Source organism: Astatotilapia calliptera, chromosome 13, assembly GCF_964374335.1.
Source record: "Astatotilapia calliptera chromosome 13, fAstCal68.1, whole genome shotgun sequence".
Taxonomy (NCBI): domain Eukaryota; kingdom Metazoa; phylum Chordata; class Actinopteri; order Cichliformes; family Cichlidae; genus Astatotilapia; species Astatotilapia calliptera.
In genome coordinates, this window is record NC_137434.1 from 17,869,225 (window position 1) to 17,896,385 (window position 27,161).

The 27,161-nt window shown below is 39.4% G+C and overlaps 1 protein-coding gene across 11 annotated transcripts in view; it reads left to right on the plus strand.

Annotated features, from left to right (window-relative positions):
• The window catches only part of kcnma1a (potassium large conductance calcium-activated channel, subfamily M, alpha member 1a), a 146,543-nt gene that overhangs the window by 28,326 nt on the left and 91,056 nt on the right, over positions 1-27,161 (plus strand). For all 11 annotated transcript variants that reach the window (XM_026189583.2, XM_026189596.2, XM_026189590.2 and 8 more), the window contains exon 2: positions 13,108-13,275. In XM_026189583.2, coding sequence (XP_026045368.1) covers positions 13,108-13,275 — 168 coding nt within the window. The remainder of the gene's footprint in view (positions 1-13,107; positions 13,276-27,161) is intronic.

The window sequence follows — 27,161 nt, forward strand, 5'->3', positions numbered from 1 at the left end:
GTTAAAAAGAGAAAAGAGTGAGAGGTTGGCGGCCTGTTGTTTCCTGCCTTGTTTGCTTTCAACACTGAACGTCACTGCTTAGCACTACATACCAATCTGCTGCTAAAAGATTCATCTGCCAGTCATATCTGGATGTTGGTCTTTATAGAGCCGAGCCATTGATCAGTGCAGGTTAGACAGCAGGGAGCCAATTAGGGCAACAGCTACCATTTTGATTGTTTTCCGCTCCTGGGAAACACCTAAGCGGCCTGTTCTGCTCGGGATAATGGGGCCCCGATTTCATCTGTCTGTTGAACGCTGAGTCACTTATTGACAGAGAGCGAGCCGTCTGTCTGTATTTAGGGAGAAAGCTCGTTAAAGTGTTCCGAGGGCAATAAGAGATCAGGGCTACGACAGGTGGTGGCTGTTTGATAAGGCTGCTGTTGTACTGCTGTGTCTGTTGTTGTTCTCTGCACTGTTGAGTTCAGGTGTGACAGGTGTGGAAGAAACACAACTCTTACTTTCAGTTTAACAGGTTTCAGAAAACATTTACGTAGTACTTTGAAGCTGAAGTTACACAAGGAAGTACAAATTTAAACTCTCAAATGATCAAATACTGCAAAAAATGCCGGTCTGAATCTGTTTAGTACATGTAATTAATACATGGATATAACATACAATAGATAATAGTAAACAGCCTCCTTTAAAAAAAAAAAAATAATTTAACTGTCTTTTACTATTCTGTAAACGCCATGCCTGACTTGCTAATTAGTGAGTCTATTAAAGACACAACACAGTGTGGATACTGTAATTCATGTGTGCCTAAAAACTAAAGAAAAAACCCTCCAACATCACTGTAATTAAATTGCTCTGGTAAGTGATTAGTTTGAGGTAATCTACCAATAAAATGCATTAAAGCTGAATGACTAGAATACAGGTTTAGACAGGAGAGTGTTTTTACTGAGTCTTTGATTTTGTTTGCTTGTTTTTAACGAGGAAGGAAAATTCATTTTCCTTGCATTTTTTTAGTAAACATTGCCTGTACAGCATGTAATGCTTTTCAGACCCAGTAAAAAAATGTTATAGTCTTTAGGAATCGTTAACTAGTAGGTTTATACCTTTATTAATGATGATAAAATTAAAAACTGGCCTCGGTTGTGTGACACAGTTATTGTGTGGTGTGCGCCTTAGTTTGCTGTGAGCTCACTTCAGGCTCTGACACAGGTTACAAACTAGAAGAAACACTATTACCTCTTGATTCATAGGTGTGGTAAGCGACGTCGACACAGACTGTGGTCCAGATGAAACAGAAATCAGTCGTTGGCCTGAGCATACATACACACACACACATAGGCAAGCAAAAATGTCCATCGCCCTTGAATGAGCGAAAGTCCAGATTCTGAGAGCAATAATAGAAAACAGAGTGAACCTTCACAGAGTGGCAGCACAGATATAGGTTGGAGGTTTTAAGCGGCAAGAGCATCACAAGGACAGTGTCATTTCAAGTAAGGGTCACAGTAGCGTTTAATGCAGAGAATATAGTATAAGGCTACGGCGGGCCACGAGTGCCAAAATGAATACTTTGTTAAATATTTAATTAAATCTGTCAATAATTAATGAAGATTTGAAATAGATAAAAAAATGTATTAAATGTTATACATGAAATAAATTTTAATTTAATTATTTCCAAGTGTAATTAATTAATGACACAGTTAATTATTTAATGAAGTAATTATTTAAGGAATGTTGACACTCTACATAGGACAGAAAGTTTCTATTTCAAAAATGTGGACTATATGGGAACATGTAGATGTCTAAATGAGAGTAGTTATTATAGTTGTCATTATGTTTTTCGTTACCATTTTTTAAATTTAGTTTCCAGAGCAGCTTTTCTCACTGAGTTTTGTTTTGATTTTTTTTAATATTTTGTTGTTGGTTTTTCTTTTTCCTTTTACTAAAAATAGGTGCATTGTGTTTTTCCCTGAACAGTATCATTTTTTTTAAGTTTATATTATTTATATTTTTTACTTTTATTTTGTTACAATGTTTTGGGTTGTTTTCCACATCCAGTTTATTCCGTGCACTTCATTCCTCTTGTGTTTCACTTACTGGAAAAACTAATCTGAAACAGCCTGGAAAAATCAAGTCCGCATCCCAAACAAGAGCACAGCAGGTCGATTTAACATTTCTTTTTGGTTAACTATAATAACCTCAGTCTAAGTGCTTTTAGGACCTGTTTTTGGCCATGTTTTGTTGGGCTTTTCTTCTATTCACTGCTTGTAAATTCATTCAGGCACACTCGTGGGCTGCAGTACAAAATGTCAGAATTTAGCCTCAGGTCATTTCTTCACTGATGGCTGTAGTATGATAAAAGCTGATGTCACTCAAGCATGTTTTCTTATTTATTTATTTTTATTCCACCTACTTTTAGGTTAAGCTTAAAATGCTATGTAACCAAATCTGGGAAATTATTGTGGGTTACTGTCTGGCCCACAAACATGTTTTGGTTGTGGTGTTTCTTACATGTCCACAATGTAAGAAAATAAAAATAAAAATCCAGATGCGTAACTCTGCAGTAACCACTGTCTTTTAATTTTCAGCATTCACACTGAATGGATTGTTAAATTGACCAGGAAATAAAAAAGTGTTTCCATTCAGATCTAATTTGCACTGAAAACGAGAATGTGAGCATGTGTAGATCGCCATAGTAACAAGCCATCATCAGATTGATGATTTAAAAGAAAGAAAATATAGATGATAGCCTGAGCCTGCTGAGAATCAAATGACCAATTATTGCAAGGCCACAGCATGTGGAGGAGAATTTGTGGTTGTCTGTAATGATTTTACATTTGTGGTGTGTTTTCTCCCTGCACAGTAATTTGTTAAATTTGCACACCTCCGTCTAGATCTAAGTTATTATGCTTTCTCACATTCTGACATGATCTGAAGTCGCGGGGTAATGGAGTGGAGGCAAAGCTCTGCAGATGAGGCGACAAGCTTTTTGTGGGAGGCTGACAGCTTGATTGACAGTTTCTCGTCTTGTTTAGGTTGAATTAAGGTTCGCAGACGAGAGCAGAGGTGACTGATGGGTGCAAATTCCAGTGATGTAATCTCAGCCTTCTACTTGGTTTAGAGTAATGGAAAGTGCAAAGAAAATTATTGTATTGATTTTTAGGGTCTGAAACTGCTGTAATACCATTTATTGCCCAGACACACCGAAAACTAAATGAAACCAGCAGTTAGTGGTATTTGTTTTGTTGTCCTGACTGAAAAAGGCTCTTTTTTTTTTTTTTGTGTTACTGCCAAACAACTTCACCTTAAGGAGACACAGCAGGCATTTGTTAATTTTCTCTGCTCTGTAGCAGATCAAATGGGGAAAAACCCCCAACTTTCATTCAGGGTATTTTATTATATACCCTACAACTTTAGTATGCCCTCATTTAAGCCACTGGCCTTCTATTATCCGCTGACATTAAGATGATAAAACTCAAAGACGTTACGGATGACAAGTGCTGACCTTTCAGTCTTGCAATTTACTGCATCATCTATTTTTATCCTGGACCACTGGGGCTTAAAATGTTGTATCAATGGGAGAGGTGCAGTACAGTATTATGAATCGACCGGACTGTACATTCAAGATATTTCTTTCTGTCAGCCTCCCTCCAGTTATAAGGCAGCGCTAATGTGAATGTGTCTTTATTCTGTCTTCTGCTGTATGAACAGAGGGACGTTTTAGTCAGCATCAGCTGCCATCAGATCATATATTCATGTCTTATCATTTTTCTCTAGCTAGCTGAAGAGACGTTACAATCGGGACAAAGAAAATGTGCACTTGAACAGCAGCCATTAGTAGGACTGAGTTCATGCCATGTTGTGCAGATGGGCATGCTGTCCATCAGAGATGCAGAGAGATGTAAACCGTTTGGCTTGTCTTCCTGTTTTGCCGATATTGTGGATGTTATTTATATAGTTCAGTGTCTACAAATCGTCTAATCCTTCTCTGGCCTGCAGTGCTCAGGCACAGAGGGGCAGCACAGGGCTAATGTGCTTCTGGAGATGGACAAACTTCTCAGCGGCACTGATGGTATTTTGTTGATTGATCACACTGTGATGACGTATTTGAAAGTGTCTGCATAGTTTGGAGTTTTGACTCACAGCATTGTCCTAATTTATGAAAAGCTTATGATTTTTTTTCTTTTTCTTTATGAACCTAAACCCTTGAGCTTCAAATTTCAACAAAAACATTGCTCTTTTCTATAAATTTTCACATTTAATGCTTTACACAATGTAGAAAAAATTATAATGTATATTATTGTTTTTTGATTAAGATGAATTACAGTTGTTTTCTTCCATTCCTGAACAGAAAAATGAATTTTAGTGTCTGAACATCCTGCTTCATTAAGTTGTGAGTTTTGAGTTCAGTTTGTTGATTCAAATTTGGACATAAAAAAGAGAATTCTGATTATCTGCCTAATAAATTATAATATAATTTGTCTTACTTTAGTTTTAAAAAAGTTTTTTTTGTTTTGTTTAGAAGTTTCTAAAGTATTTTCTTGTTTTTATGACAGGTGGTTTAATAAATGTATTAAGCTCTGAATAAATATTTATCCTATATTTAGTGCTTTGGTTCTCTTGACTTTGCCCCATGTTTTCATTGCTAAGGCACTTTTAAAGTACACTTCTGCTGTTTCTGTCTAGTTGCTAGTAGACTTTTCTCAGCTGGAATCTGGAACTTGACACTTTTTAGATGCAAATAAATCAGAATCAAAATACTGTAATAAGGAAAATTATGTGTCACAGTTGCTCCAAGACAGTAAAAACAGTAGCTGAGTAAACTAACTAAATTATAAATGTACAAAATCTAACAAATGATTGAAATTGATTGAAATAACCCACATCAATGTTATCATTTTATTATTAGCTATAACCGCTAGCCGTTACCTTAAGACATAGGTGTCAAACTCTGGCCCGTGGGCCAAATTTGGCCCGCAGCCTAATTACATTTGGCCCGCGAAGCCATACCAAATTACTATTAGAGCTGGCCTACTGGTATTATACAGCTAATATATATATTGTTTAGTATTAAGCTTTGCTTGTTCCATATTCAGTTTTTCAGCTAAACTTGTTTGAGTCCATAAGAAAAGATTCATTCTTATATCTGGAGGAAGATTATTTTTTTTCGATAAATATTAATGTTAGCCCGCGACTTTGTTCCATTTTGAATTTTGGCCCACTGTGTATTTGAATTTGACACCCCTGCCTTAAGATAACAGATAGCTAATGTGGCTAGCAGCTAAGGCTAACTACTAATAATTAAGCACCTAAAGTTAATGTGGCTCTGGCCAGATTTACATTCATGATAATTTCTTATTACTTTAATGGTTTTAAGACAGGAGCTTTTCTGACCTCTTGAAATTCAGCGCTATGAATGTGAAATATTACTGCATCCTCTTAGTGAGAGCAGGGACTGTGTGTCAGCTGAAAAGCGAGGCACTGCTGGTATTCATATTGTCGCAAATGAGTATCTAATCCAATAGTGACTTTTAGTATCGATTAGTATCTGAGTGGGAATTTCTTTTTGACAACAACAGATAGGATATTTGTGCTGCCCATGGCTGGGAAATTAATCAGATATTATTTTCAATTTCAATCTTTGCTTCCGGGGATTGTGAAAGCAAGATCTTGAGAAACCCATTGTGCCACTCTCTTTCATAATACTCTTGATACATCTTGTGTTAGGCCCCATAAAGTCACTTTCCTCCAGGCAGATTTAGTACAGAACATATACATATTTGTAATTTTTTGGGGGCATAATCTACAAATATGGGCACCATCCAGATTTTATTCCAGTCCGTACCTGAATTAAACACGTTAGCATAACAAGCCCTCAGCCTATCATTTAAAATCAGAACTTTGTGAACTTCTTTCTCTGCGCTTTGCAATAACGGATCTGGGTTCTCAAGGGGCAACTATGAAATAAATACATTTATTTGATCATAAAAACCAACTGGGACAATAACTGAGCTCATTTCTTTGTTGCAGAGATTTGCATATCACTCGGTAATAGCCAGTCTGTAACATTTGGCCTCCATAGTTCTATATGATTCAGTAGGCGTGGTTTTTACACAGGAATAGCTTTTCTCCTCACGGTGTTATCATATCCAGCCTTGCACCTGTCTATGTGGGCTTTTAAACTGGTTTCTAAGGAGAGTGTGTGTTCTTCCTCCGTGTTCCCTTCTGCTATGACCCAGTGTAGGGCTGTAACCCAGGGACACTGGGTAACTGTACCGGCATTTAAATAGCAAACAGGGGGAACGAAGCATGTTATGAGATTCACTAGTTTCTCATCTCCCAGGGTGAGGCTATAAATAGCCTCTCACAGTGGAATAGAGTTTTCCCCAGCAATGCGAATGAAAGCCAGAGGAACAGCTGCGTTAAAGCCAAGTCCGGTTAGATCAGCCGAGTCAGACGGGCATGGTCCTCTCTCTCTTTCTCTCTCCGTTGTCTATTCTTTCTGTCTTTTCCTCTGTCTCTTGTTCTCTCACTTTCACTTACCATTTCTCTTGCTTCTAATCTGTGCCGCTGTCTGTCTTTCAGCTACTTGTTTACCCCCCTTGTCTTTCAGTATCTTTGTCTCTCTGTCGCTGTCCTCTCCTTCTCTGTCAGTCGTGTGTTTGCTCAGTTTTCCTGTCTCTCTTGATGTCTTTTAATTTCTGTCTCTGTCATTATCTCTGCTCCTCTTGCTTTATTGTTCTGGCATTCTATCTCTCTGCCTCCCTCCGAGTCTTTGTTTGACTCAGTGTCCTCTTTTACCCCACAGTCCCTGTGTTTTTGTCCGCGTCCTGTAGACTTCTCACTGTCAGTTCCTCTCTTTGTCTTCCTTCCTTCCTGTGTCATATTTTTTTTCGTGTTCTGCCACTCTCTTGCTCATTATTACCAGCCCTCCCCTGTGTACTCTGTTAATTGGTACAGTCCTAATATTAACAATGTTCATCTATTTTTGGAAAGAAGATTCTTGAAGTAGGTGAACTACATATATTTTAGGCCTTAACGTGACTCATACTAATGCTTCTGAAGTTCATTTGCAAATGCTTTTATGCACTGATGCAATACTAAAATTAATAATGTTGATTTATCTAAAAGACTGTAACGCAAACTGTAATGTGATTGGTTGGCATATTCGATACCAATTATGTTTATTTCTGCATGCCGTAACCACTGACACACCATCATCAATTTGAGGCACCAAATTGAAATACCCACTCAAAATGAGTGAAATAATGCCGGGATTCCAATATACAGTCGCCGACCAGTTTGTTAGGTGCCCCTGTTTGACTGCTTGTTAACAGAAATGCCAAAACATCCAATCGTCTGGCAACAGCACGAGTTCATTCAGGCATTTAGATATGCTCAAGATAATCTGCGCAAGTTCAAACCAAGAATCAAAATGCTGACTTTGAACATGGCGTGGTTGACCAGGCTGGTCTGAATGTTTCAGAAATTGGTGATCTGCTGGGATCTTCCCGCACAACCATCTCCGCGATTTTAAGAGAATAGCCTAAAAAAAGAAATAAATCCTGGGAGCGGTGGTTCTCTGGGCAGTAATGCCTTGTTGATGTCAGAGGAGAATGTCGGACTGCTTTGAGGTGATAAGAAGACGACAGCAACTCAAATGAATACTTTTTATAACAATAGTATGCAGAAGAGCATCTTCACCGAACCTTGAAGCAGATTGGGCTACAGTAGCAGAAAACCATACTAGGTGCCATTCCTGTCAGTTAAGAACAGGAAACTGAGGCTAAAGTTCACATAGGCTCTGCACAGGGTTGCAAAAATGTTACAATAAGTTACAACACTTGTGGTTCCAGAAGTGTTTTTGTTTTTTTTGTTACAGCGATGGTCAGGGGTGGTAATGGCAAGGACAGGGTTAATGCTCCAGCAACCTCTGTTTAAGCAGATGTTTACAGTGTGTTGCCTATGTGTCATGTGACAGCTCACTGTAGAAGCTTGAATTGTTTAATTTGCACCAGGAGGGAATTATTACATTTCATATATGCCTGTGGGGAACTGAATAATAACACCTGTTAATAAGATGAACTGAAAACAATAAAATGTAATATGATATATATATATATATTATATATATTATATACATCATGTTTCTGACCACCAGGTGAGCATTAGCATCCAACCATATATTTTTTGTTTAAGTCTTTGCTTTTTTCATTATTATTATAATATTTACTTTTTTTGTCCTTTGTGGACTTTGGTTGTAAACACATTTACTGACTCCTGCGGCTCCCTCTCTGAATCCCTCTCTCTCTCTCTCTCTGTCTGCCTGTCTCGCCCTGTTTGACATCACAGATGTGTTTATATATAGCCAGCAGATGGATTCTCCCATAACAGTCTGCTTCACTGGCTTTCTGTGCGTGAGCTTAGCCCACCGCCGGCCGCTCAAATAAGCTAGAAGAAATTCTTTGTTTACATTATGTCTCCTGATCTGCCTAGCCTTTAGTTCGTGACTACATCCATTATTCATGTATTCTCATTCACCGTAAACGCACTCGCATGCATAGAGAGAATGTTAAACGTCAGTGCTGCTCAATATGCTATCGCTGTTCAGTGTGCAATACAGGGAGTGCAGAATTATTAGGCAAATGACTATTTTGTCCACATCATCCTCTTCATGCATGTTGTCTTACTCCAAGCTGTATAGGCCCGAAAGCCTACTACCAATTAAGCATATCAGGTGATGTGCATCTCCGTAATGAGAAGGGGTGTGGTCTAATGACATCAACACCCTATATCAGGTGTGCATAATTATTAGGCAACTTCCTTTCCTTTGGCAAAATGGGTCAAAAGAAGGACTTGACAGGCTCAGAAAAGTCAAAAATAGTGAGATATCTTGCAGAGGGATGCAGCAGTCTCAAAATTGCAAAGCTTCTGAAGCGTGATTATCGAACAATCAAGCGTTTCATTCAAAATAGTCAACAGGGTCGCAAGAAGCGTGTGGAAAAACCAAGGCGCCAAATAACTGCCCATGAACTGAGAAAAGTCAAGCGTGCAGCTGCCAAGATGCCACTTGCCACCAGTTCGGCCATATTTCAGAGCTGCAACATCACTGGAGTGCGCAAAAGCACAAGGTGTGCAATACTCAGAGACATGGCCAAGGTAAGAAAGGCTGAAAGACGACCACCACTGAACAAGACACACAAGCTGAAACGTCAAGACTGGGCCAAGAAATATCTCAAGACTGGTTTTTCTAAGGTTTTATGGACTGATGAAATGAGAGTGAGTCTTGATGGGCCAGATGGATGGGCCCGTGGCTGGATTGGTAAAGGGCAGAGAGCTCCAGTCCGACTCAGACCCCAGCAAGGTGGAGGTGGAGTACTGGTTTGGGCTGGTATCATCAAAGATGAGCTTGTGGGGCCTTTTCGGGTTGAGGATGGAGTCAAGCTCAACTCCCAGTCCTACTGCCAGTTTCTGGAAGACACCTTCTTCAAGCAGTGGTACAGGAAGAAGTCTGCATCCTTCAAGAAAAACATGATTTTCATGCAGGATAATGCTCCATCACACGCGTCCAAGTACTCCACAGCGTGGCTGGCAAGAAAGGGTATAAAAGAAGAAAAACTAATGACATGGTCACCTTGTTCACCTGATCTGAACCCCATTGAGAACCTGTGGTCCATCATCAAATGTGAGATTTACAAGGAGGGAAAACAGTACACCTCTCTGAACAGTGTCTGGGAGGCTGTGGTTGCTGCTGCACACAATGTTGATGGTGAACAGATCAAAACACTGACAGAATCCATGGATGGCAGGCTTTTGAGTGTCCTTGCAAAGAAAGGTGGCTATATTGGTCGCTGATTTGTTTTTGTTTTGTTTTTGAATGTCAGAAATGTATATTTGTGAATGTGGAGATGTTATATTGGTGTCACTGGTAAAAATAAGTAATTGAAATGGGTATATATTTGTTTTTTGTTAAGTTGCCTAATAATTATGCACAGTAATAGTCACCTGCACACACAGATATCCCCCTAAAATAGCTAAAACTAAAAACTACTTCCAAAAACATTCAGCTTTGATATTAATGAGTTTTTTGGGTTCATTGAGAACATGGTTGTTGTTCAATAATAAAATTATTCCTCAAAAATACAACTTGCCTAATAATTCTGCACTCCCTGTAATGAGAACTACTGTCCTGTGATTAAACTGGCATCCATGGAGGTCTTCACATAATATATTATTGAAAAAACAAAATAGTAGCAGTTATTTTGTAACAAGATGGAAATCCTTGTTTCATTTGAAATGAAATCATTGTAAAGTAAATGTAATGTGCAGTTTGTATTTTGTATGAAATGTAATTCATGAAGGTAAAGCCACAACTGTGACCAAACAGATGACTGCAGGGATTTTTAACATGCTTAAAATAAATAAAACAAAAAAAAACAGCAACACTGCAAATGGCAAAGAGAGCCAGAAACAAGCGATGTGACATTTGCACGACACACTGTAGTCCTGGTGTGATGTGCTGTGCTCCTGCTGTGGTATAATTGTGCAGCATGTGAGGTTTTGGGGTTCTTCTGGGTGAGAAGTAACTGGTGGGCATAGACTAACACACACCCTGTCTGGAGTGCTATCAAGTGTCAGTCAGAGTGAAATTGTAGACATCCCTGTGGATGGTGACATGTGTATGTGCATGTATACAAATTTTCCTGGGTCTTTGCCGCATGCTGGCAATGCAATAAAGTGAGTGGATGAGTGGGAGTGGGAGAAATTCAGTTAGATGTAAGTATTTAACTGTTTGCAGTGTGACATATCCGGTAAGCTCTTATACAATAAAGTTTCATGGTGGGAGCTTGAACTTTATAAAACGTTGATAACTTTTTCAGATATCTTGGTTACGGTGTGATTAGTGGAGGACTTAAGGAGGAAAGAGAATGGGATGAGACGGGGTAGTAGCCCCTGCACATGCTACAGTAGCCTTAAATACCACTGGTATGCTAACAAATGGGTGAATAAGAAACCGTTGCAATGGGTTTTGTTGAACCACTGTGTTTAAGAATGCATTGTAATATTAATTTATTTTAATTACTTTTAAGAAAGTGAACAACAAAACAGCAATAGCACCTCTTGTGTTGAACAAAAATATTGAACGCAGGCTGGTGAAGTGGACGATAATTATCTATTAGAACAAACACAGCACTTAACTTTGAACCAGGCTATATCTGTCTCAGGTCAATGCCTCATTCACTTTTTCTGCCAAATAAAATGCCTGAACCGGCTGTTATTTATTTAAATGATATTAAGCTAAAGTTTCTAAATGTTAAATGTGCTTGATAGCAGCCTGTCGGAAATACTGAATTCTTGTGGTGCTCAAAAGCAAAGCTGAATGCTTCACGTCACTTTCACGATAGGTACTTCAAAAGTTTGTGAGTCTCCAAACGCTGAGTCATTTAATGAGCATATAAACCATAACTAACCGAATTACCCACTGGAGTACTGCGAGGCCCAACGGCAGAGCTGGATGATAATCTTATGACTAAGGCAGGCTTTTTTAGGGTCAGTTTATTGGCATTGTTATGGGTTAGAATGAAATTAGGAAAATGGCAGCTGTGTCCATGCCATATCATTATCAAATATAATCCAATTTAACCAGACAATCCTCTTGAAATGGACAGAGCACTCTCTTGGGCTCATCTGCTCTTTAGCCCTGCAGAAATACTCAAGTTGCAGTCTGGTTTGTTTTCGTATCACATGTGGGTGTGCATCGGTCACCCCAGTGGTCAGCTGGCTTTTGGTTGCATGTCTTTATTGCTTCATAAAGTTCTAGGAATTATGATGTGTTGGGTTTTAAAAACAAGAATAAACTCACTGTAAACACTTATAGTTTTCACTCGTCACCATTTTTGAATTTCATGGGGTCATCACAACAAACGTCCCACACTTACACAACAGGGACACTAATTTTACTTTGTTGACATAGCACATAATCTGCTCTGATGGCTACTTGTCAGATGTCACTGTGAGAAGGGACATGTAAAATGTTTTCCTAGTGCTACATGTGCACTATGAGGCTGTTCCCACAGAGTGGACCGATGCCACATAATCCAGGGGCTTTAAAGTTATTTCAATTCCAGGCATTCTCTATGGACTCCATTTATTATGCCTGAATATAGGTTTTTTTTCTTTGAGGAAGACAAAAGTGGAGGAAATCCACTTGCTTCATTTTCTGGCAGAAGGACAAGGTAGCAGAGTGCTTACTTGTATCAAATCAGGAATGAGCGAATTTCTAGAGAGGAACAGCTGCATGCAGCGACTGTGCCAAACAAAGCATGTCAATGAAGTGCCATGCAACTCTGCTCACTCAGCCAGACACGAGAAGGCACATTAAAAGGGCTGCATGAGAACAACAGTTTACCCCGAGGAACAATTATGCCATATGCGCAATAAAATTAGAGTGGCCTCATACACATCTTGTTATTTGACTTGAACACACATATTCACCATTAATAGTAGCAGATGGATGCTATGATGGCGTGATGGGTGCAGTGACACCCTTTTTTTTTGTCCTAAAGAAATGTGTAGTTTTTTAAGGGTATACATAAGTTCAGAAACTTATACTACGTACAGTACATGCTCTCCATCTCCTACAGTCTTTTAACATGGCTGCTCTTTTGCAAACTTTCCTTGATATATATTACAGAAATAGTTCACCAAGATGTGTTTGAAAAGTGGGAAGCCATGCGGGCTGTTAAGTGTGCCATCATTTTAGATCCACAACAACCAGTTTGAAAGTTTTTATCAGGTTTTTTTATTTTTAATTTTTATTTTTTTAGAACTGTTAAGTTGCAGTATCCCCAGAAGTATTTTAGGCTCATGCAGGTATACGGTGAGTAACCCGAAGTTCTGCCACTCAGAAGGAACATGAACATGATGCTGCCAGGATGCATAGGCATTAAATGGGAAGTGTGGAAATAATGGATTATGACAAATTGCCTTACTGTGGGGGATAACGTATAATTTGTTGTTGTAATACAAACTGACTTATCTGCTTATAATCATCAATGTGTTCCTGTCGGTTTCCTTAATTTGCCTACTCAGATTTTGTTTCCGTTTTTTTTCTAGGAGGCTCAGAAGGTGAACAACCCCGCCAACAATCAGGCAGCCGACAGAGCACCAAAGGGCCCTGATGAGAAGGAGGAGGCGCCAGCCAATGAAGTGGGATGGATGACTTCAGTCAAAGACTGGGCCGGTGTCATGATCTCCGCTCAGACACTCACTGGCAGAGTTCTTGTAAGTTTTCGCTTTTCTGATGGGGATGAACATGTCAGATACCAAACCCAGACACACATACATCAGGTCTTTTTTGACATTAATCGTTTGGCCCAGCCACCGTTAACTAAGTGCAACAGTTTGGTCTTTCCTCTGGCAAAAGGACTGCACATAGTGTTCACAATCAAGTTGGCTTTTGGATAAATCCACTGCACAATCCACTGTCGTGTACACGTTTCCTCACCTTATTTATACAAGTCCCACTGGAGACATACTGTAGGGCAATTCATTTTATCCTAGCAGAGGCTAGTTGAACATCAGTTGGCTATTTGGCTGGCACTGTCCGGCCTTTTTTGTGCTACAGTGTCCTTTCTGTGGCCCACTGCAGCTCACTCTGCTATATGAGTTTGCATTTATTTTTGTGTGTGGGTGTGCATGTACATACTTAGATGCATATGAGGAAGATTTGTTAATGTTTGTTAACAATGAACTATGAAGTAAACAAACTCCTTGTCCTGTGTTGCTTTTAGTCGCCTTTTTCACCCTCAGAATTTCATTGTTTAGATATTGCAAGTTTCCATAGTTTGGCACAGAATTAGCTGGTCTGTGTAGTGAGGTATCTGTTAAGTTGGATACATATCCTAAAGGATGTCAAATTCTCTTTCTGTTTCTCCTGTTGTTTGATTTTTACTATGACAAAGCTTTAGAGAAACAGCTTTTAATTTTTAAAAAGAAAAAAAAAAGTCTTTCCACCAGCACAGTTGCTGATGTGTTCTCCCTATAAGCATACCCATATGTCCTCCACACACAGTCTAATGTCTGAGCACAGAGAGTTAACTATGAGCAGCATGCTACCTCTGTTACCTTTTAGACTGGCTGAGTTATGGAAAGCCTTCAGAGCACTTGATTAAAATTGAGGCCCATTTAAGTGTTGGGCAACATAGTGTATACACGGTGCTTAGACTATTTATTAGTCCACCATCTGGTGTAAGGTTTATGCCACAGCTGCCCTAAATTAACAGTACTGGTTATGACCAAAAATCAATTTTTATGTTTCTGTAATGGCTAATCCACAATTATGCATAAGGTCTTTAATCGAAATGATATTTTCAATGCTAAGACATAATTATTACTATCCATGAATTTTTCAAATGTAAAGTTTTATAGAAAAGCTGAAAAAAACCTAGAGCACATTATTTTATTTTTTTAGATTAACATGCCAAATTCCAGTTTACTTAGTATTTACTTATATTTCTGAAGACAGAAATGTGTTTTAGTAGTTGAATGTTATGCTTGATTAGTGTATCAGCTCAAATTTGTGTGTAAATATTTTCATTGCTGAGGTTGTTTTTTTTTTTGGTTTTTTTTGTGGACTACCACAGTTTCTTTTTCTGGGCTTTTGTAATCATTTGTGATAATAATTATGTTTTCCTGCTAAATGTCTATTAAGGTTACAAATGAGCAACATTTGCTGACTGGCTCTGACGTTTACTTTATAATTTTGCTATCATGCTTGACTAATTTGACTTCTCAGAGACCAAACTCCTGAACTCGTCCCTACATCATTACATAAAACTGACTGATTCTCTGTCCAGTTCTTGTGTAATTGTCTGTTAAATGGTGTCTGTTTGATATATATATGTATATATATATATATATATATATATATATATATATATATATATATATATATATATATATATATATATATATATATATATATATATATATATATATAAAAATTCAGCTACAGAAATAGGAGCAAATGATGTGTTTTTTGCACAGACTGCTAGCAAAATGTCTAAAGATATAATTTAAAATTGATTCTTTGCTAAGTTGTCTTTCATGTGTAGACTGGATGGATTATCCCTGAAGTTAGATATCTTTTCTATGCCTGGATGATTCATCAATGTTAAGTTTCTTAACTACCAAAAAGAACACATTTTTCTAAAAGGACAGACACGGACTAGACTAGATGTACAAAGAAAAACTTTCAATGACCTTCACAAAGCCTGGATAACTATTGCTAAAGACCATTTAAAAATACTGATGGGTAGCTCAAGAATTTTACGACAGAACTATAATAATAATAATAATAATAATAATAATAATAATGAAACACATTGCATTTGTATGTTAGTCAGGGAGCATCTAGTGCTCATTTTACATCTCATTTTACATCAGCGTATGAAAAGTAGGTGTGTTTTGCACAGACATCTGCTGTGCATCTGTGGATTGAATGGAGCAGCAGTGGGAGTGAGGAGAGAGATGGATCCAAACTAAAATACTGACATTGTTAATGTTTGCTGGAATATGACATCTTCCTCATGCCTGGTGAGAATAGCTCGCAGTTGAGAAAGATTCAGGCCTTTCATGGGGAAGAAGATGAAGAATCCCGAAGGGAACTGTCAATTTACTAAATGAGCCTCTCTTTCATCACTTCCCCACTCACACAGCTCCATTGGCATGGACACAGCTCCCTCTTCCCTTTCATCTCCTGCTCTGACTGAGTGCTCCCAATCTGCCCTGTATGTACATTGGTGTGTGTGTGTGTATATGAGAGAGAGTGAGAGATAAATCAAAGAAACATATAGGGAGACACGCCAACAGAGAGAAAGACGGGCAGATTGAGAGTAAAACAGAGTGGTTGTGACAGTCAGGGAGAAATAAAGCACCGGCTGCTTTAGAGGGGTTTCTAGCCATAGTGATATCCCAGTGTATCGCCTACTGCGATTTGTGCTACTTGTGCTGGGGCTGATAATTCTGCCCAGCAGGCTGTGTTTGCTTACTTGCTCACTCTAATGATATGCAGCACAACTGAGTATTTACTCAAGTGAGTGCTACGTGAAGGTGAAGTGAGTACAGTATCTTCTCATGTGGGTGGAATTAACATTCGTGGGTGCATGTATGCAAGTATTTCTCAACATGTACTGCATACAGTATAAACATGATTTGTGTGTATGTATGTGCATGTGGGTGGGTAGGTGAATTCTTATGTTATTAATATTATTTAGTTTTTCTTTTGCGGGGCTCTTGCTCTGCCATCGGTGCTTCACTGCAGATCGAGATTGCGATGAGTATCCGTGTACACAGAACCTGGCTGGTAACCATAGCAACTGCTGTGTAGTGGCGCTCGGTCATTTGACATTAGGGGGCCGTCTGCCTGGGCAGAGCAGAGTAGAAATACCATGCACATTCAGTCTTTCTCTCTGTGTTTTACACTTATACATACACACACACACACACACACACACACACACACACACACACACACACACACACACACACACACACACAGACAGGTGGGATTACATCTTGATGTAGACCCCATTCGGTTCTATCCAGATGGAAAAGGGACAAAAGCACACTGGGAAGGATGGTCTTTGGTAGGCGGAGCCCTCCATCCCCCATTCATTTGTCTGCCTTGATGACTTCCCTGTTTGTGAACAATCAGCTATACCCCCAGGCTTACTGAATTACTAGAAAAATTTATATGTGCTGTGCAATAATGAGTCGCATATATTATTTTGGAAGTCTCAGTCAAATCCTCCGTTAAGGTTAGAAACTGACTTTCATGTTCAGATTCGTTGCCTAAACCTAACCACAGATGGGAGCCTGGTTGTCTCCTTTGTACTATTCATGTGTTTTTTACAACAGAGTTCACCCCAACAAATTCCTGCCAACTTACGGTGCTACCTTCATTCAGAAGAAAAAGTTACCTCTGAGCACCTGACCAGTGGGAAAGCAATTGTAAAATGTATTTTGGAGCTTAGGAAACTATGCTGCTCCATACTGTGATGAAATGCCAGCACGAGTAACGCAATGCCTGTGTTTTTTTTTTTGTTTTTTTTAAAATGATGTGCAGTGACTTTACCGAGCTAATTTGCTCTGATCAGAAAGAAATGTTAATGAGCACACATTCGCCTACGCTGCATGGCCATCAGGACCGGACATGCTGCATGGGAATTGATCATTCTGGTTGTTGGCGATCATGTCTTTAAAAATAATCCCATTGGTGAGCCACAGGCTGCACAAGTAGAAAATTGCAGAAGAACAAAAAAGTGTGTGTGTGTGTGTGTGTGTGTGTGTGTGTGTGTGTGTGTGTGTGTGTGTAAGGCAAAGGTGCTGATAATACATTTTTTCCTCACCATAGCTTTTGTGACTTACCCAAAAGACCCCCCCCCCCCACCCCCAACAACCCCTCACGTAGTATATCCAACATGTCACCAACAAAAAAAGATGCCAGTGAGATGAAATGTTGCCTGCGTGAGCCAGTGTTGTTCTGCTGTATGGGTTAGTAGTTATTGTTGTTTAGCTCTTTTTTTTTCTCCACACCTTTGTAATACCGCTTTATCAAACACAAACACTAAGTTTGCGTCCAAGGGAAAACATGTATTTTTTTTTAACACAGTGATTGAAATTAGAAGAGAAGAAAATCACAGCATTTTTAGCAGGTTCCAGTTTGTGATGAAGTTTTTTTTGATTAATCGACAGGTGGAAAAAGGCTTATGCAGAGCAGCAACTAATTGACTGTACTGTGCACTCAGAAGAATGTGTCTCCCTGAGCCCTTATGAGACAGCTGTCCACGCAAAGGGACAGCGTACGGGAACATAGGTGGAAAAAGAGCGCACCTCCCGTCAGGCTGTGGATAGCTCATCAGTTACTTCGACAACCGTATCATCCCAGTTGTTTTTCCTGAAAGACCTAATTAAGCGCTCAAGGGCACAACGTCTGAGGAAGCAACTACTCGGACAGCTGGAAATATGAGTTGGCTAACTTCTTGTGCTACATGAGCCCAGCGTATCATGTAATAGATTCCTGCATTATTGTTACAGTGACAATGTGTGTAATCCCATAATGTTCAACAAAAACAGCGAAGGATTATAACCACTGAATGTAGATATTCCCCCTATCTCCCGGTGCAGTGGATTTGCCTGACACGGTGGGTCCAGAAATAGGTCAGTCCTGCCATCTTTCTTAATGGGATCTTGGGTGGCAACCAGAGACCATATGTTCACATGGCACGCTCCCTAAACCCTATGGTCATCCCTCTGCCTACCATCCACCCACACACTGCACGGCACTCTGCATATCGACCCCTATCATCTGAAAATACAACACATCTGTTTCTCTTTACAGCTAAGTGATAACACTTTCATTTTAACTAGTGCTGTGACAAATCCACACCTTTTTTTCTTTTTTAGCCAGCTCCTTTTATTTAAACACTTCAGTAAAATGATAGAAGTCAACAGGACAGGAAGCACAAATTTCTTTGACATGCTTGCTTTCCTGCTACGTAGCTTTTCCCGTGATTGCCCCTCTATTATCTCATTCTTTTCAAACAATTTCTTACTGTGTGAGTGTGTCTTTGTGTGTGCTTGTGTGCGTTTCTTGGCAGAGACCAAGGTGAGATTGTGCGTAGTGTGTAAGGTTGCTGCAAGTGTGTTTCACCACGTTTCCATGTGTCCTCAAACATCCTGTTGGGGAGAAAATAAGTGTTCGCTCACACTCCCCATGATTCCTGTGCAGAGAACGTCTGTCATTCACCGTGCTCTACAAAGTACTTTTCAGACTGGGATTGTTTATGATGCTGGCGCTGTTTGTGTTTACACCCATGTATAAGTACATTTTTGTGCTAGAGGTCCTTGGGCTTGTGCAAGCACTTCTTTTTTTTCGTTTACAGAAGACGTTGGGCACTGCCAGAGACTGTTTGCCTCTGAATGTATGTGTGTGCATGAGAGACGTGTTTGCCTGAGTAGACACAGTATGTTTCTCTGTGCTATATGTGCGTGTTTATGTTCGTGGCGACAGTTTCCCATGTGTTGCTGTTTGTGCTTGCTAATTACACTTCCCTGCATGAATGCAAGCATATGGTTTTTACAAAATTACGTTTTATTTCCGTTCAGGGGGAGCAGTTTACTTCATTGCTGTAAAAGCTCAATGAGAAATCTTTACAAGAAACACAACCGCCCACATATAGACACAGATACTCAGCATGCAGAAAGACTAGTCAGTATTTTGCAAATCATTATCATAATCATCATATTTTTATGTATTTTTTAATTCATCATTATCAAATATAACTAAAAATCAAATGCACATGACTGAAACTTATTACCCAACTCTGCCTTTAAAACAACAATGCTCACAAACTTGTACATTTCCTCAGTGGGTGCCAAAAGGGGCCGTCAGACATCATCAGTTACATCAATGTTGGAAGATCCAGAGAGGCCATCTCTGCAGAAATCACACACATTTAACAAATTAGTTTGTTTCTAAATTAATAACAGTGGGCTCAGACACATTTTTCACCTAACTCCCCCAGTTTGGTGATATGACACTTTGCCTCAGCAGTGTGTTCCACCATAATGAAACTCAATTTCTGAGCCAGTCTGCTCCTATTCCCCTAACTCAAACTCCATGACCTCTGAAACCTCCAGGCTATCACCTTGCCTTGCTTCCATTTCTCTCAGCTGTTGGATTAATCAGGCTGCACAGTGTATTAATTTGTCTTTTGCCGCAATTTATCAGTTTGATGGCAATCAAATTGGCATTGACGTAAATCCTCTGAAAAGTGATGAATGACTGTTTTTGGCAAAAGCGACCTCGGGGGATAAACACGGTGGCAGAGAGATTGGTGTGGAGGGAGCAGAAGGAGTGTGATGTGTCTAGTGCAAGACAAGGTCTGTACATAGGAAAACAAAAATCCTCAACTATGCCACTGGAGAAGTAATGAATGCGTTCTCTGTATAGAGAAACATGTATAAGATGGCTACATGGTGAATAAATGACTGAAAATGGTATGACTGTGATACTGGAATTTATGGTCTTAAGAATATTGACTGCTGATTCCTTGACTTTTCTCCTAGTGTCACCACAAGACTGATATTTTTTAGTTTAAATCAAGTATTGAATGGACTGGAATGAAACATTAAGTCATCCTCTAAAACAGGAGTGTTAAACATAAGGCCTGAGGACCAGAATTGGCCCAGCAAAGACTCAAATCTAGTCCACTGGCCAACTTTGGAGAATATTAAAGATGGCATAAGTTTTAGACTTTTAACTGTTTCACATCTTTTCCTACCGATGAAGACCTTCTCCATAGCCAACAGATAAACCTATGAATAACCTTATCTACTAAAGAAATGTGTTATTTACAATGGATCCATATGTAAATAATGGACATTTTCTATGAATTAACAACAGTCTGGACAGACAGCTACCAGAAGTTTTCTGTAATTTTATAGATGTATTTCTTACATTTGAAGCCCAAAGATGTGCTTTCTTTCATTTATTTTCAATTTTACTACAGTAGAAGCGCCTTTTTACTGTATGTGTGTAGTTAAACTTCTTCACTTCTTAAAAAGGGGAGTTTCACTCACATTTCGCCCACATAAAATGAGTTTCATTTTCCTGCTCTAATAATTGCAACATTTTAAACTTCCCTCAAGTTTTTTCATCTTTATCTCATTTCAAAGTTTTAATTTAGCCAAAACTTTAATACATCTCTTCAAAACATTTGCTTAAGGCATCTGCCACACAAGCGTAGAAACCAGTTGACTAACAGCCACCTTTCTCTTGCTAGCTGGCGAGTGGTTGCTGGAAGTTGGCTGGCTGTTGCTAGGTGAAACTGGTCACCAAGAGGCACCAACAACCTCCTTGTTATTGCTCCAGGCACCAGTGGACTGCCATAGCCGCCTGTAGTTCGCATCAAAGATGCCAAATTGTCTCCAAGCACTTGTCCCATTTTCCACTGTAACTATGGCCGACCATGGCAATCTGCTCATGACCAAAGCTAGGCAAGCATTTACACCTAGACTAGCAGTGACTTCAAACTCTTTGGCAACTGCTTCGGGAATGCACATTTTTTTTCCTTAGCAACCACTAATTACCAGGAGGTCAGACTGTTCTCTAGGCTTTTGTGACTGGGGCTTTACATGAGCATTTTTAGCAGTGTTGGCATCCTGATGTTGGCTTTAGCTCAAAGACTAAATACAGCAACATAGAATGTGTTCACACACAAACTCATTATGAAAGGTGATCTATTTTTGTTTTCACTTTGTTATAATTTTAGCCTGCTAGATTTTGAAAATAGATAGCGCTCCTTCTGTAGCTCCCCTGTCTGTTCTAAACCCCTCCCACCAGGCAAACACAGGCAAATTCACCTGCTTGATATGTGCTATAAATAAGTTGAAGTCCATTATCCCTGGTGAGAGTCCATTGCAACACCAGATCTATGGATGCGTTTGCTCTCTATATTACTGACCTCATCTGATTTGAAATAACCTGTAATTATCCACAGTCAAAAGTCAGCTTAAATCCTTAAAGTGCCCAGAGGATGTGTGGCAGACTCGGTCCCTTTCAGAGAAATTAAGCTGTATGCTGAAAGAGTATTATGTCCAGTGGTGACAAAGAACCATTTGATTATTTTACCTCTCATGCATACAGTGTTTAAGGCAGCAAACAATTACAAATTAATTATTTTGTAGGTACCTTTGTAGATAAGAGACACTATTGTATTTGATTTAGATTTACAATGGTGAGATTTAGCTGTGGTTCAGAATTTGTGTTCATACCATTGCCACTGGTCAGCAGTGTGAAGTCAGGTCCTCCTGGCTTATTTTTTCCTTTTGGGCTGCCGCCACATAAAAAACATAAGCCTTGTATTGAGTAGTAGAGGAGTGTAGGAGGAGGAGGTGGACGGGGGATGAGAGGGAAAGCAACGTGTCATAGGAGGAAAGAAAAGAACAAGGATCCCTGCTATCATGCTCTATATTTTCTGATAGTAGACACATTGGTTTATTTAAGAAGTGTACACAGTGCTGTTCATCTGTGTTGAACTTCTTAAAATGGCAAATTTACAGAGGATACATTTATTAAATTGTTTAAAATGTACACCGGGGTAAAATTTCTTTTATACCATTCACATTGGAGTATGTAGTGTAGTTATAATTGCTCAATTTCTCCCTTGGCTTTTACATTTCTAGAGCACTAGGGAGAATTTTACAACTTTGCATTAGCTTGTGTCAATTTGTCCTCATGAATGGTTTTCCCTGCAGCCCCCCCTTTAGGCCTATCATAAGGCTTTGTGCGATGACTCATCCTTGCTCGTCCCTCTTTTTTTTTTTTTCTCTTCCTCTCTCATCTATTAACCCATCCATTTGCCACCTGCGCCTGTGTTGCTAAAGAGTCGGTGACCTACACCCATCGTTTTGTGCTGCAGTCCCTGCGACCTTTGTCTGTCCCACCTTCCTTCAATGTTTTTCAGAGGAAAAGGTCAAGAGAGCAGACACTAAATGTCTCATTTATCTGGGTGCCCAACCTTTTCCCTATTAGATCAAATTTGTCTGTGACTTACAGGCCACAGTGTCTGAGACACTGTGGCGACAGCACACATTCATTTTGTCTCTGGTTATTTTTAGTCTTTGTTTTTTAAACACTCTGGTGACATTGCCCTTGAAGTGTGTCATAAGGAAATCCAAAATCACTTAGATAATTACAGCAAACCCACTCTAGCTCTTAAACAAGTGGCCCATGCTATTAGAAAATTAAAGCCACAAGCAAATGACTGTTTACTTTTTACAATATGATTATTTATGCTCTGCTGAAGCCTCGGGCTGAAGAGTGACAGGGTAGTCAGAAATGAGATTACATTTAGAGTCACAAGCAGATTAGACTGCAGGCGAGAGACAGACAGGAGTACACAGTCACACAGCAAAGAATCAACACGGGAGGAAAACAGACAGGCAGAAAATTACGTGGCTATGGACAGAGACCTAAGCAGGCAGTCAGAGAAGATGCAGACATTCTCGTGTTTGTTATTTGGAGACCCTTGTCAGATCTAAGACTGCGCTTTCCCCATCTCATCTTTGTCGTGGCTGCCTGGTGTGGTCTCAGGGAGGAGTGCTGAGTGACTCAGTGCCTCCAGGATGACGCATATCTAATGGATCAGAACTTGCAGCATCACAGTGATCCGACCAATTTAAACAACCCTCTTGCTGCCAGACACATTTATTAATTTTTTCTGAAAACAAGATTAGGGACAGACGATGTTGCCAAAATGACCAAAGAAAGAAAATTCCTTTGCTTGCAATACTACTGATAAAACAAATTGAACAAGAGTGAATGATCTCTATTTTAATGTTCTTTTTAATAAATCATTTATAGCTTATTTCGGTGAAGTATTAAGAGTCCTTCAGTTATACAAATAAGTTATCTTTAAGTTGTAGATATTTAAGTTAAAACACAACAAGGAAGGACCTACAGTAGGACCTTCTTGCAGTGAGGTGACAGAGCTAACCTGGATTTTCTCTATATTGTGAAAAAAAGCAATATAGTGAAAAAGGTCAAGTTATAACTACAAAGTGAAGTTGGAGCTAGCTGAATGCTCTCATGGACACCATCTTGGCTGTGTAGTGGAAAGAAAGGCTCAACCAAACAATTTGGATTTTCTCTATATTGTAAAGCGGCTCCATAGTTTATAGGTTAAGGTTAGCATTTGCTAAACATGCAAAAGACCAGGAGGTTTGAGACTGGGAGGGGAAACTATCTTGTTACTGGACGAACAGCTGAAAGAAGAGCAGAAGGATGCATTGTCAACAACTTAACAGCATATCTGCAGAGACAAATATAGATCACCCTTAATTGAGAAGTACACTCAGTGACTTGGAATTGACCTGGAGATGGATCCAATCGTGTTGCCATCTAAATCACTTCATGCTTCATGCCCCAGTCTCCCTGGAGTGGGTTAAGCATTATGAGAATTTCCCAGTGGGCACTGATAAAGTGTCACATTATTAACATTCAACATTTTCTTGGTGCAGGCTTATATGCCGCATGTCAATTGCTCTGTGGAGCTGGAACTGCCTCCTCTTCTCAGCCTGTCTCATCTATACATCAGCAGGTCTGAGTCACACAGAAAGTTGGTGTGGGAGTGGAAGGATCAGTAGAGATGGGGCTGACTGATTCCCAACCTCTGCTTTAAAGGGTGGACAGGTTATTATTGCAGCAACATCCATGGTGGAAGATGGATGATGATGGTTGTACTCCTCCTAAAACTGACCTACATAAAAAGAGGCCGTCACATAATGGGTTTATTTTGGCGGGAAAAACACCTCTTGTGCTGTGCAGAGCTTTAGAAGGTGCAGGATTAAGTGTGAGATTTCCATGTGTAGCCTCTGTATGACATGCTTCCTTGTTTATTTTAAAAAACAACAGCAACTTTCTGACCCTCCTTTGATTCTCATAAAAGGCCTGGTCATATATATGGTTTCAGGTTCATCCTGAATATGCTGTTGTCACTCGTGTCATGTTAGTGCTTCTAATTGCTTATTAGAGGAGTCAGCTCAGTGGGGACCATCTGCTAAGCCAGGTTTCAGATCCGTTTACCCCCACTGGGATTCTGTTTCCTGGGACGGGACGGCCACAGAGTGTCCCTAAAAGACATCACCTCTAGAGCCCGCCACTTACTGCTCAGAGTTTCCATGAGATCATTAGGGGATGATCATAGTTGATGTAACAAACACAGGAAAGAAGGGAGGGAGAGGAGTGTTAAGGGGCAGGTGAAAATGAGACATACAGGGAAAGGGACTCCCTCTAAAGTTTTTAGAGGGAGAAAATATTCTTTCACATATATTACATAAGCTTTATTTGGATGATTCATATGTTTTTTTAGGTGTTATTTTAGGCTTTTTATAGAGAATTTATATTTAAAAAATATATAGGACAGCCTCTTTGCAACAGAGTAAAAAGCAGTGGTTGGTGAGAGACTGCATTCACATTTTTTTTTTTGGTGTCTAGTACTGATTGCAAGTGCTTGTGGTGACCAGTTGGTTGCTCTGTCCTGTTGCTCTTTACTTGGTCCTGGGTGTTTAGTGCAGAGCCCTGCATTCCTGCTTAATTCAAGAGCAGAGAGGTTCCAGTGTTTAAAGCTTTTAGTCACATTTCTACATAAAAATCAGTACACAAAGAAAACATCTCTGCATGTCTTTTCACAGCAGTAATCATATAGTTGTTAAACACAGATTTCAGGTTTTTATGGGGAAATAGTTTGTACAATGTAATAGAATAATTTGTCCCCAGAAGAGTTAAAACTAATATTGTTAACATGATTTTTCTTCAGTCTCTTGCATTTTATTTGAGAAGAGGTCGGCCCTTAGCCCTAGGATTTTGCCCTTCTCCTCTGATACATGTCGACACTTCTGATTTAAATTTGCAATTTATCACATTTAACCATGAGAATCTCACAAACAGACTGTGTGGGTTGAATATGAACCACTTCAGTTGAAAAGTGACAGCAAACTAACTCTGTCTTATTGTCGTTTTCTTCCTGTTTTACCGCCATCTTCACTCACTAAAGCTGACTTGAAGACAGCAACTGACTGAAGAGTGGTCTAAGACCATGTCTTTGATGCATCCATTTCAAAGGCAAAGGTTGCACAGTCACAGTCATTTCGGTCAAATGGTCTCCAACCACTGTTTTCCTTAGTATTTTTTTCGTCTTTAGGAACCAAGGTGTTAATTTAATTTGTCGCCTCCTCACCTGGCAAAGACACACTTGTAATTGACTGCATGCATGAATAATGTAGGGAGATATTTTCTGTTATCATTATTATTATTATTATGATTGTCTGATATGTGCACAGTCATAGTGAATGTGGGGACAAAGTATCCTTCAGGTAGATCAATCTCCGTCCATCCTTCCTCTTGTGCTTATCCAGAGTCACTTATGGACAACCTTATATTAGAACATTGTGTTTAATATGGACAAACTTGCACAGAAGTCCGGTAACACACACCACTCAAGTTCAGATCTGTCAGGCTGTTCCTCTCAATAAGGCCCCTCCATGTCTCAGAAGGCTGTGTGGCAGGTGAGGGTAGGGCCCAAACGCAGAACTCAGAGGCAGCTTTATTCCTGTGATTCAACAACCAAAAAGATACAGAAAACACACCAAAACAAACAAACAAAAGATAAACTAGAAACTTGGACTTTTGGAAATGAAGAGCTCACAACTTGGCATAATGAGGGAACCTGCAACAAACATGAGAACGCACAGCCAATGTGGATGACGTGACAACGAGCAGAGGAAGACTGAGGGCTTAAATGCACAGAGGATGATAAGGGGATGGGAAACACAGCTGAAACTAATCAGACATAATGAGACTGGGAGGAAGCAATACAAACACACTGAACACAGGACTAGAGATTATCAAAATAAATATAAATAAATAAATACATTTAAATACCCACCCGAGCCTGCCGCCTCTCAAGGGCAACTTCAGACTGAGACAAAGCTGGACTCCCCTGGGATCCCTGGGACACACAAAGCCCTCCACCACGATAAGGTAGTGATTCACAGAGAAGTAAACTGGGATTGCCCCTCTGTGAATTCATGTAGTAAAAATCATGTGAAAAAAGCAGGTGGGAATAAAACAAACAAACAAAAAAAAGCAGACACAGAGGAAGAAAAAAATTACGCAGCAGGTCTAAGCTGTTATCAGTGAAAGCTATCAAACCATATTATGTACCATTTTCTTACATCTATCTAATTATATAGGTATGTTAATTTAAAACTCTATTAAATGTATTAAATTGATGTAATTCTGTTCATACCTGTATTAAAAAGTATGAATGACTAAAATTTCTCCTCAAAAAGATCAATTAATTAGAAATTACATCCTCTTTTTCCTCCAGTTACGTCAGTTTCTTTGGAAATATTCTTGTTGATAAATTGACTGCAAACCAGAGGCTAGGGAGAGATCTATCACTGGTATACTGAGATGAAGTAATGAAAGCATAAAACTCCCTCTGAAAAAGGGGCCAAAAGGGCAGACTGTCCTAGCCTCTGAAGACTGAATAATGCCTTTGTTTTGTGATCCCTTTTTATTACTTTGCTGCAGCTGCATG